The sequence below is a fragment of the Hevea brasiliensis genome, chromosome 4 (assembly GCF_030052815.1).
Source record: "Hevea brasiliensis isolate MT/VB/25A 57/8 chromosome 4, ASM3005281v1, whole genome shotgun sequence".
Lineage (NCBI taxonomy): Eukaryota > Viridiplantae > Streptophyta > Magnoliopsida > Malpighiales > Euphorbiaceae > Hevea > Hevea brasiliensis.
Window position 1 is genome coordinate 8,514,344 of NC_079496.1, and position 18,003 is coordinate 8,532,346.

The window sequence follows — 18,003 nt, forward strand, 5'->3', positions numbered from 1 at the left end:
TTATAAATTTGTAAATATTTAAAATAATTAAAAAAATAATTTAATAGGAATAATAATAAGTGTTTAATGTTTTTTTATTAATTTTATTAAAATAAATTAAATAATTTTAATAAATTAATAATACTTATAGGATTAAAATTATACAATTACTATATTAAGAACCATAATATATTTTTTTTTAGCACAAGTAGAATTACTTTTAAAGTAATATTAAATTTTTAATTTATATAAATTATTATAATATTAAAAATTATAATTATTAGGTATTTAGTGATAAATATTTAATCGCTAAAAATTATTAGTGATGAAATAGCATATAAAAAAATGACATCATTAAGAATTTAGCAATAAATTCTATCTCTAAAACTAATTACCGACAATAAAGTGCAAAGAAATCTTTGTTAAAATTATTAGTGATATATCTTTTTATTGCTAAAATAATATAAAAATGAAACTATATAATTAACGATGTGTTATTGTTACTAATATAAGTTAGTGGCGACAAATTATTTATCTAACATTATAAATATATTTTTGATGTTTTTATAAATATTAAAAATAATAAAAAGATATTTTTAAAAATCCAAATATTTCCTCCTTTAGACGTGTGTGTATATATATATATATAAATGTCTTATTTTAATTAATTATTTTTTATAAAATTTTATATTACTTAAAAGTATAAGTAGGACTACAAATTTTAATTTATATCAACTTTATTTAAACATTAAAATTAATTTAGATAATAAAAATATAATTATAATTAATTAAAAAAATAAATGGTATTTTGACAAAGTTAATGTTCTAAGCAACATAGATTTTATATATAGTATAGATTTTGCATAAATTTTAATATAAATATTTGATGTAAAGGTTATTAAACTCTATTCTTAATTTTTTTCCCTTTAATTTTACATCTCTTTAATTTTGTTTTATTCAATGAATATTTAATAAATTGAGCAACAATTAATAGATTATATAGATGAACATAATTATTTTATTTGATAAAAATAAATATTCATTGAAGATTTAATGAATCAAACAATAAATAATATATTATATATAGTAAGAGATATTATCCCTCTTTTTTATTATAAATCAAATAATAGATCAAACTATGGTAAATATATAAATTTGTATATAAAAATTAATCAAATAATAAAAATATTTATATTCTTATGAGCTCGAATTTTTCATAAAAATAACCTTAATTAATTAGCGTACTTGGAACATAATAGGAAAAAAAAATCCACAATTTTCTCAAAGCTTCTTGCTTTCACTAATTGCGTGCACGTTATTCCAGCGAAATCCACACCCAGACAAAAATTACTCCCTAGTTCTAACTATTACACTATCATCATCACTGCGCACGCTGCAAACGACCCTCTTCCACTATCGCATAACCAATTAACCATGGCTTCTCTGCAAGCGAGTCCTCCATTCCATTACCGTTTCAGTTCCCCTTCGCTTAAAAATCGGAATTTTACCTTTTACCGGCGGTTTCCAGCCTCTTTTACGCGGAAAGTTAGGGTTTTTGCACTGAGGGGGGAGAGTCGTCGAGGAGGAGATGGAGCTTACTCTTTTGGTTGCGTTTGCAAAGCGAGTACTGCTGCGATTGAGAAGGTTTCGGTTGAGGAAGAGAATGAGCGGCCTCCTTTCGATATTAATCTCGCGGTTGTGCTCGCTGGTTTCGCTTTTGAAGCTTATACAAGCCCCCCTGTAAATTCATTCTCCTACGTATATACTGTGTTTGGCTTCCTTAACTTGGAGAAATGTTAACACAAAAAAAAATTTAAAAAGTTGAGCTTTTCATTTTTAATATTTTGATTGTTAGAACTATGAGGAAAAGAATAGCTTCGAATTTTTAATTCTTCATTTTTAGATATCAAGGGGAAATGCAAGTTCTTTGATATTTTAAATAGCAAAAAATAAGAAAAAGAAATTCATCAGTGAAATTTTAACAGAATTGTAAACCCTGCATTCTCCCTTATTGCAGTTATGTTTACATTGTCTTTAACAAAATAAATCCAACTTTGTAGATAACCACCATTGATGATGAATTAGTCGTGGCGCATCTAATGGTAGTGAATAAAAAGAAAGTCACCATAGAACGCACCCAAAGTTCATTTTCCTTCCCCTTCTCTCACTGTTGTTTTTTTCCTTCTTTTATTTATTTATTTTTCTTTTCTTTTCAAGTGATGGGGATGGATTTAACAGTATAGGAATTCAAAGCGTTCAAATCAGCAGAATTTTAATTTTTGTTGTTATGCTGAATTTGTTTTGATCAGGAAAAAATTGGTAGGCATGAGATTGATGCTGCAGGTTGTAAGACTGTGTACCTTTCAGAGTAAGTGAACACCTTGATTTTAACAGTTAAGGCTTAAACGTGAGTTGTTCTCTTTGATGTTCTAGAATACTTTGCATTTACTATCTACTGCTAGTTTGCTACTGATCTATAACTAACTGTATTTTTCAATGCAGCAATTGATGCGTGGTCAGGATTATATGCTTGGAAGCAAATGCTAATGTCAAACAGGGAATTAAGTTACAATTGCTAAGCATTTAATAAAATCTTCTCTATGTTTGCAGGACATTTGTGCGTGAGATATATGATGGCCAATTGTTTATAAAACTGAAAAGGGGTTTTGATTTACCTGCAATGGATCCATGGGTGTGTGATCCAGTTAACCCTTAATGCATTTAGGACTAGTAGTTCTTATGTGTATGTACACATGCGCGCATGCGCGCGCACACACACACACACACGCAAAAACACTCTCCTAATTCTTTGGTGATTTTGTTTGGCTCAGAATCCAAGCACTCTTTTTCTTTCCATTCTTTCCAACTTTACTAGGAATTTCTCAAATTCATCCATTCTGCTCTATTTTTGTCTTGCTTATTCAGCTTCTGATGTTCTTCCAGGGAACAAGTGATCCATATGTGGTCATGCAATTGGATGGGCAGGTTGTCAAAAGCAACATTAAATGGGGGTACGTTATTTATGGTATAAAACTATATAATATGTTCTGAAGGTTGCCCTGCTACTATATGCAACTAGTAGTAAATTTATGAATATATAATTGAATGATGTCAGCAAAAAGGAGCCAACTTGGAATGAGGACTTCACTTTCAATATTAAGCAATATCAAACAAAAAATCTTCAGGTCAATACTTGTTCTCTATCTAGTTTTATTTCTCATGTGGGATTCACTTGTGATACATCTCAAGTTCCTTTATTTCACGCCACATTTCTTTCTAGTGGCACTGAACTGACACAATTCTTGTGATAACTTACATGTTGGTATGTCTTCTGAATCCTGATAAATTATCTGCGTTTGTCATCTTCATCTCACCACTTTTACTAGGTTTGCTAGCATGCAACTGACAATGTTGGTGATTGATAATTATATTTGTGTGGTACAAATGCATGATTTAAAACATTCGCAATTAGTTGTAAATATTTTGGAAAATGATGTGTTCAGAATAAAATATTATACAATTGCAACTTATTCTCTGACTTGCAATTGTGAACGTCAGATTGCTGCTTGGGATGCAAACCTTGTAACTCCACATAAACGCATGGGTAACGCAGCCATTGGTGTGGAATATCTCTGTGATGGTGAGGATTCAGTGAAACATGCACATGGTTTAGATGCTTTGAAATTGATGGATCATGTTGACATGGTGCTTAAATGATTGGTTTTTGTTGCATCTTGTAATTGATTATTGTTGCACTAGGTTTCATTCCATAAGCAAGGCACTTATTGCTGTTAAACAGATCTAGTGTGAATAATAGGGACTGTTAATGTTGTCCTTTTTCTTAAAATTCTATAAAATAATGTGTTCTGCACTTCTGCTAGGGAACTTACATGAGGTGCTGGTGGAATTGGAAGGGATGGGTGGTGGTGGAAAGTTGCTGCTAGAGGTAAGTTCTTGTAGCAAAAGAGAAATTTACTGATGGTCTTGGGCAAAATAATGCTTCATTGCCTTCTTTCTTGTTGAATTCTGTATGCACCTACCATCTCCAGCTGGCTGGCACGGCAAGTATTATGTTATGTGCGAGTGCAAGACAGTTAATCAGGGTGAATTCTAGCAAATTTTGACATTTAGGATTTTCATTCCCATTTTTTGTGCCTATAAATTTGAGAATAGTTCTATTGTTTCATGTGTGGTGTTTTAACATGGATAGAGAAGTGGCTAACTTGTATGCACAACCATTGATTATCTGATGCTTGGAAGTTCTCTGAATTCCAGCCAATTCTGTTTTTTGTGCTTTTATGACTTCTCCAGTGCACTTCCTCGTTTTGAGTTTTATTTTTGCCTAGGTTGTTGCTTATCATGTTAAAACGTGATTTCACATTTAGTAGGGGTTGTTCTTAACTTTAAAATCTGCATCCTATTGTGTGTTTTGTGATCTTATTTTATTTTTATGTTTTGTAATTTTTCAGAGACTATAGCATACTTGAGTGGAGGGAAGCTAGGTGAGAAGGAATGGGGTCCCTAGAAAAATGGCAATCTTATTGGATGCAAAAGAGAAATAGTGGAATGCAATAGAACAATTAGTAAAAACAACACTTATGATGGAACAATAAGGGTAAATCATGTTGGTGAAGTATTTTGTTTGCAGAACAAGGCACTTTGGAGTGATTTTTTTTTTCTTTTTCTAAAATCTAATGGATTTATTGCCATGAGGCCTTTTCAGTCAAACAAGCCCATTTTCCTTCTCCAGAACACATCATTATGGAAAATGTTACGAGAGAATCAGTTGGAAATAAAGAGGTTATACGAACAATATATAACATACTTTGAGTTGTGTAAATCGATGCTTTATGGCATCTAGAAACTTATTTGCTGTAAATTTCTGTGCTCTCATCTGCTGCAGGATGTTATTTTTATGTCATGTGGAATTTGAGTGCTCTTAACTGCTATGGATATATTTGTTCAGCAAAATTTAGACTTCCAACTAGACCATATTTTATTCAATATTTCCAATTACTTATACTTGGTAGCTACTGGTGAGGTTTCAGGTCAAGTATAAAAGTTTTGGTGAAATTGAAGAAGAAAAAAAGTGGTGGAGGATTCCCTTTGTTTCAGAATTTCTTCGGAGAAATGGTTTTGATTCTGCCTTAAAAATGGTTGTTGGCTCTGAAACTGTGCCAGCACGTCAATTTGTAGAATATTCTTTTGGCCAATTGAAGTCTTTCAATGATGCATACCTCTCCAAGGATCTACTTTCAAACAGCAATTGTTCAGAGATTGCTAGTAGTTCCAACAATTCTGTAGTGTCAGATATTCCTTCACAGATAGAGAACATTTCAGAAGCCTCTTCGAATGAAAAAAGTTGCAGCCAGGAGAGTAATTTAGAGTCCCACATTGATACTGGTGGCTTAGATGATGGACACCCAGCAGAATTGGGGGCAAAAGCTGATGAGATTATGCAATCAAATAAACATTTTTGGAAGAACTTTGCTGAACTTATCAACCAAACTATTGTTCAAAAACATGGTCTGCCTGTTTCCATGGAATTAAAGTGGGATGGATTTGACTTATTGAACAAAATTGGATTGCAGTCACAAAAGATTGCTGAAGCAGGTTATATTGAATCCGGACTTGCTACACCTCAAGTTCAGGATGTTGGCAGTGATAAGGCAAGTGGCCCACCTAGCATTAGCACGATTCAGTCTTCACTTCCAGATATTAAAAAGGCAACAGAGGATTTATTAAGGCAAACTGATGCTGTCTTGGGAGCATTCATGGTTTTGACAGCAGCAATTTCTAAATTAAATGAAGAATCACAGCTTTCAGGAAAGAGTTCTTCTGAGGGCGAGAAGTTCATTAGCACTCTGGACGTTTCTGAATTGGATGAAAAGAAAGCTGAGGAGATGAAAAAACTATTTTCAACTGCAGAAACTGCAATGGAGGCTTGGGCAATGCTTGCTACTTCACTGGGCCGTCCAAGTTTTATTAAGTCTGAATTTGAGAAAATATGCTTTTTAGATAATCCATCCACAGATACACAGGTCCGCTTTTACATCATCAGAAAAAAAAGCCTTGTTTATTTTAATATATTTTAATTGATTATTATAGTTGAAAAACCAAAAGATTATGCTCAATTGATCACTAAGTTTATAAAGTCACAGGTAGCAATCTGGCGTGATTCTGCACGGCGAAAATTGGTCATTTCTTTCAGGGGGACAGAACAAGTATGTCATATCTTCCTACTCTTTAAGTGAGGTCATGTCATTAGCTTATCGATTTCAATTGCTTATTTGCTGACTTTTGTAGGCAAAATGGAAGGACTTGCGAACTGATTTAATGCTTGTTCCTGCTGGGTAATGTCAAATATCTAGCTTAATCTAATAATTTCTTGTTTGCATATGCAGCTTATTTATATTGTTGAGCGTTTTTTCAGTCAATATATAAAACTTATTGGTTATCATTACATCCCCTGAAAATGGTGCTTTGCTAATTTGGCAGAGGTGGATTTGTGCCCATGTAACTGAAATTTTGAAATTTCTCATTTGGTATAGCTAAATTCCTCTAACTGTCTGTTTATTAGAGAGAGGAAAGTGGAGGGGGAGAGAAATGAGGGGAAAATGGGGTTGTGGGCCTCTCATCTCTAGAAACAATTTTGTGGGCCCCTCAATCCAAAGATTGTATATTGGTATATATTTTTATACTCTAGGGCTTTAGAAGCAATTCAAGTGCAGTGTGTTTCCTCAACATTGTTCACTGATTTATCCTTGTTATGCTTCTTTCCTAATGCTAACTCTTATTCCACTTCTGTAGCCTAAATCCTGAAAGAATTGGTGGAGATTTTAAGCAAGAAATTCAGGTATGCATCTACCGAATTGGTTATTATGTGGAGAATATTCATAACATGCATAGTGCTCACAAAAACTGTTGTCAACTTTTATGATTTAGTTGATATTGCTATAACCTTTCAGGTTCATAGTGGTTTTCTAAGTGCGTATGATTCAGTAAGGATGAGGATCATCTCCATCATTAAACTCTCAGTTGGTTATATGTAAGTAGACAACCAATATAAGTTCCTTGCCTTTTAGGATGAATTAGCACACAAAGTTCATGCATGTGAACAAGTGCATTAAATAGCATTGTTTTAATGTTTAGACATTTTGGTTTTCTAACAATCCAAAAATACATTAAATAGCCGATCCTACATTAATTTTTGTTGACAGTGATGATGGAGGTGAACCACCTGTTAAATGGCATGTTTATGTTACTGGTCATAGTTTGGGTGGTGCATTAGCCACCCTTCTTGCTCTTGAACTTTCTTCAAGTCAGCTATCAAAGTGAGTTCTTTCTTCTTTTACACACTGGGTCCTAGGTTCGTGCAAAGTGAGCACTTTTCTATTCTATGCAAATGATATATTTATATTGAATGCTATTTCATTGTGTACCTTTTAAGGCATGGTGCAATTTCTGTGACTATGTATAACTTTGGATCGCCTAGAGTTGGTAACAAAAGATTTGCAGAAGTTTATAATCAGGTAATAGAAAATTTTATTATGATTAAGTTGATTTCATTAATTTAGAATACAATGTATAATTATGTCTCTACTTCTTAAATTTTAAGGATCCATTGATTTCAATAAATTGTAGGAGGTTGAAAATGCTAGGAATGTGGGTCTTTGTCGACCAAAAAAAAAAAAGGCTTCAATGTTGAATCTCAGTAATCCTTAAGTGCATATATATGACATAAGAATTCTATACTATCTTTATATTTTGCACATAGCTAGTGTTCTTAGATATCGTCTTTCAATTGCACATATACTTAATTAACAATATAATATTAGTAACAGGATTTATAAATTAGTCCTCTTTTGTCTAGTAAAAAATTTGACCCTTCTAACATTCATTTAGATATATTATTGTAGATAGATAGATTGTAGACATTAAATGTTTATATAAGAATTGTCTTGAGCTCTTAAAATCCTGATGAGAGTGTTTGTTTGACATTTAATGCTTACATTTGCAGAAAGTTAAAGACAGCTGGAGAGTTGTGAACCATAGAGATATCATACCAACTGTTCCTCGCTTGATGGGCTATTGCCACGTGGCTCGGCCTGTTTATCTAGCAGCTGGAGAGCTAAAAGAAGCATTGGTGAGGCACCTTTTAAATAGGCAACTTTTTTTTTTCCTGAATATGAAAGGCTGTGAAATTAACTTCTGCTGTATGAGGTGTCTTCTTGATGTTCATTTTGAATGTACCATTTATGCTGACCTTTATCTTTCATTGATTGAAGATATGGTCTCCTTGCTATATTTAAGATTTAGCTGTTAACTTGCAATGCTAATGTTTTAACTTTACAGCTAGTATGATCTTAGATCCATTGATTTTTTATTTTATTTTATTTTATTTTTAAATAAGCCAACTGCCCTTGTGTTGTTGTGAACTTTATAGTGCTTTACATGCTGCTATGTATTTTATTTTTCTGGATCCTTGCATAATTGAAGAATCATAAAAGAAAAATATTTTACATTTGCTCTCAACTTTTGTCCCCCAAGTTGTTGTTGTCTCTTCAGCAACTGTATCATCCATCATGGATTATGTGATAATAGGATTAGCAGTCTGGATCTCAATGTATATTTGAACTTCCGTTTGGTTTAAATTTATACTTTGTTTTTGTCATAGTCTGTTGGGGTAGTATTTCAGTGCTAAAGCTTAGAAGTTATCATTCACAATTAATATACAGGCTGGGTGTCTGCCAAATTGCTCAACAACCACATTAGGATTCCTTCTTTTAATAATAATTGTTTCTCAAAAAGAACTAACCAATCCCATATCCTAAGATTTTTGTGTAATTAGTATTACTAATTCTTTGACTATAATTGACATTACTGTACACTCACAATACATGGCACACAGATGGAACGGATGCTGGAAAAGAAATGATAATTGTAATGTATGTGGTTTCATTTCCAATTTAGTTGATGATTACAGCTATTTATTGGTTCAGTAAAATTTGCCACAGGGAAATGTAGAACTTTCAAAGGATGGTTACCCAGTTGATGTGGTTGGAGAGTCAACACCGGATGTGCTTGTCCATGAATTTGTATGTTTCTCGCACTTAATCATGCCTTTTTTCTTTTCGATTTGTGTATCATAATCATTCACATTTTAACCTGGGAGAAAGGAAGAGAAGAGGGGGGGGGGGGGGGGGTGTTGGGAGATGTTAAATTTAGGAAATATAAAGTCAGTTAACTCCTATACCATTAGTTTTTCATTTAGGAACTAGTAATTGATTGGGAGTTGATTTTAGTTGGTAGGTTGCATTAGGTCTCATATCTTTATTTGGCACTGTGTCAGATCTTCTGTTATTTGTTAACATAATTTTCTAGACATAGTAGTGCTAGAATATATAAATGAGAGAATTTATGGGAGTCAAATAGAACCTTGTAGCGGCGAGAATCTCCGTAAACTTGTATTAGTGTTGTTTCATCGGTTAACACAGTTTTGGCATTCTAATGCTGAAATCTTGGTGTGTCTTTCTCACTCCATTTTTCCCTTTCTAATTTGTTTTGTATGTGCTATTGGATCCAAATTAATACTTTGTGGAGAATTGGAACTCATGACATCATCTACTGATGACCGAGTCCCTTTCAACTCTGCCCATAAGTAGAAATGCCAGTAACCTCAGGCTTGGATTTAACCTTGTAGTTGCCTGTGCATGTCACAATATGTATATATGAGCAAATACAGTAATCTAGTTGCCAAAATAAGAACAATGATGGTGATTATATATATTTAATCATATGTTATATGTCCACTTAACATGCCACAAGAGATGCTGATAATGGCTGTTTTCAGTTATCAGTGACAATCTGCCTAGTGATGTTTCATGATATGTAGCCCAATAGGGTAGCTCAAAGCTCAATGCCTAGTTTGTGAGAATTAGTCCCTTGGCATTGTGAATTTGAGATCATATGTGAATGGGTAAGAGTTATTGGGATTGATATGAGGAATGGGGAGCTCACGTTTTAAGTGGAATGACTTGGTAAAGGGAATATTATGGGGGGTTATTCTATTTGTCTATGTTTTTACTCTAGCATGGAAATTGTTAATCCAACTCATTCTTATCTGACTGGTTTTTTAAAAGCAAAAGATTGCTTTGTGCTCAAGAGATTACCGTGTTTAGATAAGATCTTTTTTCTTTTTGCTACATCAGAAAGGACGAAACAAAACTACCCACTGAAACCTACCTCAAACAATTAGGAAATGCCCTGGAGATTCCAGGAGTCTCCTATACAGTTGTGCCTTGGGACAGGAATGACTCATCTTTGCTAGGTGAGCTGCACAATCATTAGCCTTTCTGGTAAGCGTGGATAAGCTGATAGGACCTGGCCTTCCTAATCCAAAGCAAACTTCTGCAATAATCTTGATGTTTGAATTATCCTATCCCAAGGATGCACATCTAAGAAGTAGAATTAATTGAATCAATAGCTTGCTGGGTGTAGAGAAAGTGGGCGAGCTTAACTCAACCCTATAAGCTAGCTCAAGGGGTTATATTTATCACTCTTGCCTTGTATCCGATCGATGTGGCACAATACATCCCTCTCACGCCCAGGCATGAACATCTGGAGTGTGTAGTTTATAGGACTGAACATCTGCGAATGGCCCAACATTGAGATAAATATTGGCTCTGATACTATGTAGAGAAAATGGACTGAGACTTGCTCAACCCCAAAAGCTAGCTCAAGGGGGAGAATTGCCTAAGTTTTATATTTAGCGCTCTTGCCTTATAACCTATTGATGTGGGACAACATTGGGAATCTGTTTCAGGAATCACTTGTTTGAAGCCGCTCTTCCATGCTAGGAGAAGACCATGGCAAATGCCCCCAGTTTCCCCCAATGTAATGGTTTCCATAGCTATAAAGATGGACCTTTTCTTTGATTTGTTGGGCTTTCATCTTCTTATCACATGTTGAATTGAATAACAACGAGCTAGGTGTCTTGTGGTCCTAGAAGTTACTCTCTGAATGGTGATTTTCTTTAGTAGCGTTTGATCCAAATTCCTTTGAATTCTTTATATATATATATATATATATATATATATATATATATATATATATGATCCTGACTTCTGAAATTGATATCAGAGAGGTTCTGTTTTCCTGATCAAAATGCCCGACTTTTTTGTTACACTACTATCTGTACAATCTCTGTTAAATAAGCAGGATCCATTTGGATAGATGTGAATTTCAAATGATTAGGTATTTGGATTTGATATGATGTTGAAATTTTCTAATTTTTCACTTGTAATACAAATGCAAATCCTCAATCATTTCAAATGGACACCTATCCATAGAGGACTCTCACCTCTGGGTCAATTTTTGGTGTCATCTCTTGCAGCTTGATGTTTTGTTGCAATTTGTTCTTATACATTATATAAAATTATAACAATTTCTTCTTAAATGCATGGCTTGTCTGATATTCTGTATTTCTTTAATAATATCCATGCTGCTGACACCCTTTTTCCAAATGTTAATATACATTTGAGATTTGCCTTATTGATAATGAACTTTTTATACAGATGAAAGGCGAAAAGGAACTCATTGAAAAAATATTGCAAACTGAAATTAATATATTTCGTGCAATTCGAGATGGTACTGCACTTATGCAGCACATGGAGGATTTCTATTACATCACATTGCTAGAGGTAAAGTCATTTTCCTTTTCTTTTACTTTTTTTTTTTCACATTTTTTTTTCTTGTTTTTTTGAAAATATAGGAACAATCATTTATTTGAATAATTATATATTATATTTGTGTACCCTTCACTTTCTTTATTTCCTTTGGTTGTTGCTTTGATAAGTAAAGCAAACTAGAGTTGTTTTGCTGAAGATTGGTTCGTGGATTAGGTTGAAACATGATAAATATTTTCACAAGGTACTTAAACTATTAACTAATATTTACTTTGGAAATTTATCTCAACATCATTTGGCTTTTTTTTCTCAGAATGTGAGATCAAATTACCAGACAGCTGCAAGGCTAGAAAGCAAAGAACAAGATAGCGTATCAATCATCTAAGACGACCAACATTTGAAATGATAGCAGCCAAAGCTTGTGTACTTCTTTTCTATACTTATCACAGAATAAATTCTCTGCCACTTCTCAGGCAGGCTTCTCCATAAATTGCGGGTCCTGTAGGAAGCCCATGAAAAAGATTACTTGTACAGACATAGGAGAAAGAAAAGAAATCGTACTTGTACAGTATTCTTTTTATTATGAGATGGTAAACTTTAGACAAGATTTTCACATCTTCAGTAGGATGGCACCCAATGTTAACGTGGCCATAAAGCATTCTCCGTATCAAAGATATCACTCAAAAGATTCTCTCATTCTGTTGTTTCTCATTGTCTGTACGTTGTTTAATATCTTTCTAGTTATGGTTTGATCGTCTGTGCTTCATTTCATTTGCACTGGGACTTTCGCATTGCATTTAGGGTTGAGAAGCATGGAAACCATCTCAGATGCTATATATGAGAGTGTTTTCTCTAATTTCATGTGCTAGGTGGTATTCAAGTCATGCTTTGTTTATTTATACATGATGGAACTTGGGAACCAAACTAGGTTCTGACGGCCATCATGGCCTAAACTGGCTTTGGCATTACAACTAAAACCATTGTCGTCTCAGTAACCCAATTATTATTTTATTTCCTAGAGGCAATTACTCCACTGGAAGGGACCATGACTGTTGCTACTGCTCCATGAGCCATCCATATCGAGCTTAAACTATTGCCCAGGAAGAGGGTTCCTGCAGACTCGGTATGCAAACGGTAAGATTTATTTTCGCATGTACTTTTACCACATTGCAAAATGCTTGTTACTTGGCAACAATTTGGATCCAGATACGTTGAAAATTATGTCAATAAGAATATCTGAACTTTTTTCTTTCTCTTCTCAAGGAATACGCCTTGGAAATTGGAATATCCTCGAAAGCATTTTGTCAAGCAGTACTGTATGGGACTTGCCCGGAACAAGTTTATCAGCGATGAATACGACTCTCAAGCTAGGATTACAAGTCGAGTTATTTTAGCAGAAGCAGAGTCAAAGATGGAGAACAGAAATTTTAACCTGGCTCTATACATCTCTCCTGGTGTCCCACATTTTCTTGTTTTTTCTACTATCTCATATTTATTAATCCAGACAGTATTTCCTAAAGTTTGTTGCATTTGACTGGCAAGCAATTATAGCAATGCAAAGTTGGAGTTGTTGCATTGAACTTTAAAAGCCATACAATCTACCAGAAGTAGAACTCCGCTAAAAATGTTATGCTTTTCTAGCCTGTTTCACAAGTGTCAACTTGGGTTTGCTGTGATCAAAGCTTGGAGCATTTTTACTGCTCACGATTCTCAAACTCTGCCTCAGTATATCAACCTCTCTCGCCCTCTTGTACTCTTCACGCTCCACTAAAGCTAATCTTGCTTTCAGCTCTTCAATGATTTCCTCCTTGGCCTTCACTTCCATCTTTACTTCTTCAATCATGTCCTCTTCCTCCGCTTTCCAATACAGTCCATCCCCTATTAAGGAAAAACAAAATACGTTGGTGTAATTTTCAATAATGCTTATAATTATCAATAATGCTTATGATTAGCTATTCATTGAACTAGTTAGTTGCAAAATATTGTCAAATGCACATTTTGTTATTGTCTGCCAATTAGATATCAGAATGAACAAGAAGAGAGTGAATCCCTCATCCCACATATAATCTTTTCTGCTATGAGATGACAATATGACATGAAATAAAGTGGATCTACAGTGCATGCCCAATCCTCTCTGGTGATAATTTCTGCAAATTGGTGAATATATATACTTGTGCATGTACGTTCATAGTGTGACATTACATTTTCTGTGTATGATGATATGATCTATTCGACTATTGTATGAGTGCGTGCAAAAGAGAAGAGAGAGATGCACCACGATGAGTCCTCTGAATGAGATCATCAAGCTCAGTCTTGATAGCAAGATACAGCTTCTTCCACTTATCCACAGCCTCATCTCTCCACACTCTCTCCTCCCTCATTTGCTCCACCAAGAAGCTAGAATTCATGCCTGAAAATGGCCAGTTTTTCTCATTTTTCTCCCCCACTAACTCACCTTCCATTTCTTTAATCCTCTCTTCCTTCTCTTCCAGCATCTTTCTCAACCTCTTCACTTCCTCTTTAAGCCTCTTCTTCTCTTGCTTCCACTCGGCTTCCTTAAATGCATAAATTAGCATGTCTCTCTCGTAAGCTCTGCCCTCTTTCTCTCTTTCACACATTATAGCTTTGATTTCCTCTTGGAGAAGCCTTACCTTCTCTGCCAACGCTATAAGATCTTTCTTACATTGGTTACTGCTTTGTTTCTTGCTACCAAAACAATCCATAACGAGCAACTTCCTTTTCTCCTCCTTGCCTTTCTTGCTATTACTCATAAATGGAGGTAAATCTTTTCTTTTACCTTGATATAAGGAAAGGAGAAAAGAGTTAGAGAGACAGAGACACGTGGGCTTTTGGGTTAGAAAAGAAGTGTGTGAATGACATAAATTCCTTACAGAGGCTCCTCCATCAATGAAGAGCTGCCCATCATCAAAATCCACATATTGTGTATATATATATATATATATATATATATATATATATATATATATATAAGGTCTTGTTTGGTTCAATCACTTCTCATAAACTTAACTAGGTTGGAGTAAGTAATTTACTTCTAGAGAATGAAGAAATTAAAAACCTTAACTTCGCGAAAAAGTAAAGATAATATCAACCAAACAAACTAAAATTTAACATTTTCTGAAAACTTAAAGTTAATAAGTTAATTTATCCAAATCAAACAAGACCTAACTTGAATTATTGAAGTCCTAAAACATGCCCGTGAAGATGACTGTCTGTGTCTAATTTCCAGCTTATACGAAAAGATGTGCACTAGTGATGTATGAAAATTTATGGACATATATTCTGCCTATTCACATGCATTATTTATGGAGCACATATAGAGATGTGTATATGCATACATTTCATAGCCCAATAATTAACATATGCAAGTGGGTCCTACCTTGCTAGGAGGGACACCATACATCATTATTATGACTTGTACTTCACCATATTTTACACACAATGCATGTATGTTGCTAATAATCCTATTTAATTAATTACCGTTTTGGTGGTTAGAGGAATGGCAATTCTCATTTATAGAGAAGAGGAAATTGTCTACTTGGTAGTTGCTAGTTAGTGACCTACCGATCAATCACTTTGGTTTTTTAAAAACATTTCTATGCTTCTGTTTGACAAAAAATTATACAATAAAATCGATATATCTACAACGGTTTCATTATATTGTGGTAGGTTCTATGTGAGTCTTTTTATAATTAATGATTATGATTAAACCGTTGTATGTACAATGATTGTACTACATAAAAATTTCTGTTTGACATTATGCTTTAAGATCTACACTGCTTTTTAAGAAAAAAATATTATTTTAGATGTTTAAAAAAGTAATTATAAAAAATTATTTTATTATTTTAATATATAAAACTCATCAAATTTAATTTTAAATTATTTTTTTAATATTATTTAGTTAATATGTTAAAAAAAGCGGCAACAGCACTAATAACAATGCTAAACATGAATTTTATTTAGAATAAAGTTTAATTTGACCCATGTGCTTATTGGAGAGGTTTAATTTAGTTTATTTTTAAATTTTGGTCTAATTTAACCCATAAATTTTAATTTATGTTCAAATTAGTCCAATTAACAAAAATATTATTTTTTAATATTAAAATATAATATAAAAATAATTTATTTAATATTTTAATTATACAAATTATACAATATAAAAATAATATTTTAATATCATTTTTAAAATATTTAATTATTTTGTTTTAAATAAATGACTTGTTAATTTTAAAATATTATTTTTATATTGTATAATTAATTAATTAATTTGTTTATATATCAAATAATTTATTTAAAAAAATTATTTAATATTTAATTATTATTTAATATTAAAATATTATTTTTCTATTGTATAATTAATTAAATAAAAATATTATTTTTATTATTCAATATTATTAATTGGAATAGTACTAATTTTTAATTTTAATTAACTATATGAAAATATAAAAATATTTTTTTATATTTTCAGTTTAATTAATAATATTGAATAATAAAAATAATTTTTTTATTAATTAATTATACAATATAAAAATAATATTTTAATATTAAAAAATAATTAAATAATTAAATAATTGCACTTTTTTTGTTAATTGGACTAATTTGAACATAAATCAAAACTTATGAGTTAAATTGAACCAAAAGTTAAAAATAGACTAAATTAAACCTCCCCAACAAGTACAGGGGCAATTTGAACCTTATTCCAATTTTATTTAGTGAAACTAATGTACATATAAACGTTTCATTGTAGTTATTGATTATGGTGAGACTCATGTGGGACTTCTCATAATCAACAGTTATAACGAAACCGTTGTAAATACATCGATTTCATTATATAATATTTCGAACATGATATTTTAATATATTCTATAGAAAAAATAAAAATGCATCTTTTAAGAAAAAGGTTCTATATAATATCTAAGTATCTAAATGAGTGAGATAATTTGTACTAAATTTGTGGTACCACACAAGACATTCGACTAGACTCAGGTGAGGTGATGGACCCTCATCAGGATCGGATTCCTAAGTCTTGTTGATGTGGTTGGAGGTGTTCAAATTAAACTCCAATCTTTATCATAATCTGTAGTAAAACTCTTTAATTAATTAACATGTATAAAGAAGAAATAAGAACATAAAACTTTCAATCCCTTTCTTCTTAAACAAACAAACTGTATATATGTAGCTGAAGATCAATTAATTTCTCTCATATTCTGTCAATACAATAATCCAATGTTGTTGATCAGTATCAGACACATCCAAAGCACATTCTCTTGCAGAATACATGAATTTTCTTTCCCTTTTGTTAGTTTTTTTGCCAAACAAAACCCATTACCAGATAGGTATAAACATACATTTATAGCTACAAATCTACATGGCTTTGGATTCCCTGCCTGAAAGGGACTTGCAGATTTGTATTTAGGTAAAAGGGGGTCCATCCTGGGTTAAATTTGACACCTATAACTTCTTTATTCTTCATCTAGTAATGGGTTGATGGTACATTACTAATTCTATGCTATGAATTATTGTTCTTGGAAATTTTACATCTACTTGTAATCATGGCATTGGATTTGGTGGCTCCTTCCCCTGAAACTTCTTTTAGTCACCAAGTGCTTACCCTGTTATCAGAATTTACAAGAGTTAGCTTATTTATTTGTATCACCTTCATATAAAAACCTTAATAAACTATTACTAACATTCAGAATTACTATTAAGATAGATAATACATACAAGTTGAATCATAATCCACCTGTTTGAAAAGCAAAAAATTTGTGAAAATTCAATTCAAATAATTTTTTTTATTATCATGTTTGAAAATTAAAATTTTAAAAGAATTTAATTATTTTAATTTAAAAAAATCATTTTAAAAGAAAAAAAATAAATTAAAAGTTATATAATTATATAAGAATTTAATTTAATTTTTTTTATTACATATAATTTATTTCAAGAAAGCCATCATCTTTCATCTTCATTTTAATAAGATATGGAAAAACTCAACTAATGTAACCTTTTTTAATTAGTGTCCTAGGATTCTAAAAATTCACAATGCCTTCAACTAATTTGTCCTTTTTAACTTTCTGGGATTCTCAAAAATGCTAGAAAGCTAGTTAAAAAGGACAAATATTCTAAAAAATTCACAAAATCTTCCCTAAATTTTAAGGGTCAATAAAATGGTTAAAAAAATTGTGGCTATGAATTTGTTATGGAAAGCCTCAACTAATTTGCCATTTTTAACTAGCTTTCTATGATTCTTGAAAATTCACAAAGCTTTTCCTAAATTTTAGAGTTCAATTAAATGATTAAAAAATTGTGGCTTTAAATTCAT

At 32.2% G+C, this 18,003-nt stretch overlaps 2 protein-coding genes across 5 annotated transcripts; one reads left to right on the forward strand and one right to left on the reverse strand.

The window, feature by feature from the left end:
* The first annotated feature begins 1,266 nt into the window (after positions 1–1,266).
* LOC110642494 (uncharacterized) lies at positions 1,267–12,362 on the forward strand. 3 transcript variants are annotated; one of them, XM_021794574.2, is made up of 19 exons: positions 1,416–1,719; positions 2,289–2,347; positions 2,482–2,494; positions 2,590–2,671; positions 2,923–2,990; positions 3,095–3,164; positions 3,538–3,619; positions 3,861–3,925; positions 5,028–6,020; positions 6,141–6,203; positions 6,286–6,332; positions 6,790–6,835; positions 6,948–7,027; positions 7,200–7,313; positions 7,430–7,511; positions 8,000–8,125; positions 8,997–9,077; positions 11,556–11,681; positions 11,980–12,362. In XM_021794574.2, exons 1-19 carry the CDS (start codon positions 1,568–1,570, stop codon positions 12,049–12,051), a joined length of 2,421 nt encoding a protein of 806 aa, XP_021650266.2. In that variant the 5' UTR covers positions 1,416–1,567; the 3' UTR covers positions 12,052–12,362. The 3 variants fall into 3 exon arrangements, with proteins under 3 accessions (XP_021650264.2, XP_021650266.2, XP_021650268.2); XM_021794572.2 differs by lacking the exon at positions 2,482–2,494 and having other exon boundaries at positions 1,267–1,719; XM_021794576.2 differs by having other exon boundaries at positions 1,704–1,719; positions 2,289–2,386; positions 2,482–2,671.
* A 716-nt stretch (positions 12,363–13,078) lies between these two features.
* LOC110642492 (uncharacterized) lies at positions 13,079–14,596 on the reverse strand. 2 transcript variants are annotated; one of them, XM_021794571.2, is made up of 2 exons: positions 13,945–14,596; positions 13,079–13,544 (listed from the first exon to the last, which is right to left on the reverse strand). In XM_021794571.2, the coding sequence occupies exons 1-2, from the start codon at positions 14,435–14,437 to the stop codon at positions 13,294–13,296; spliced, it is 744 nt and encodes a 247-aa protein (XP_021650263.2). In that variant the 5' UTR covers positions 14,438–14,596; the 3' UTR covers positions 13,079–13,293. The 2 variants fall into 2 exon arrangements, with proteins under 2 accessions (XP_021650263.2, XP_021650261.2); XM_021794569.2 differs by having other exon boundaries at positions 13,942–14,596.
* Between the last annotated feature and the right edge of the window lie 3,407 nt (positions 14,597–18,003).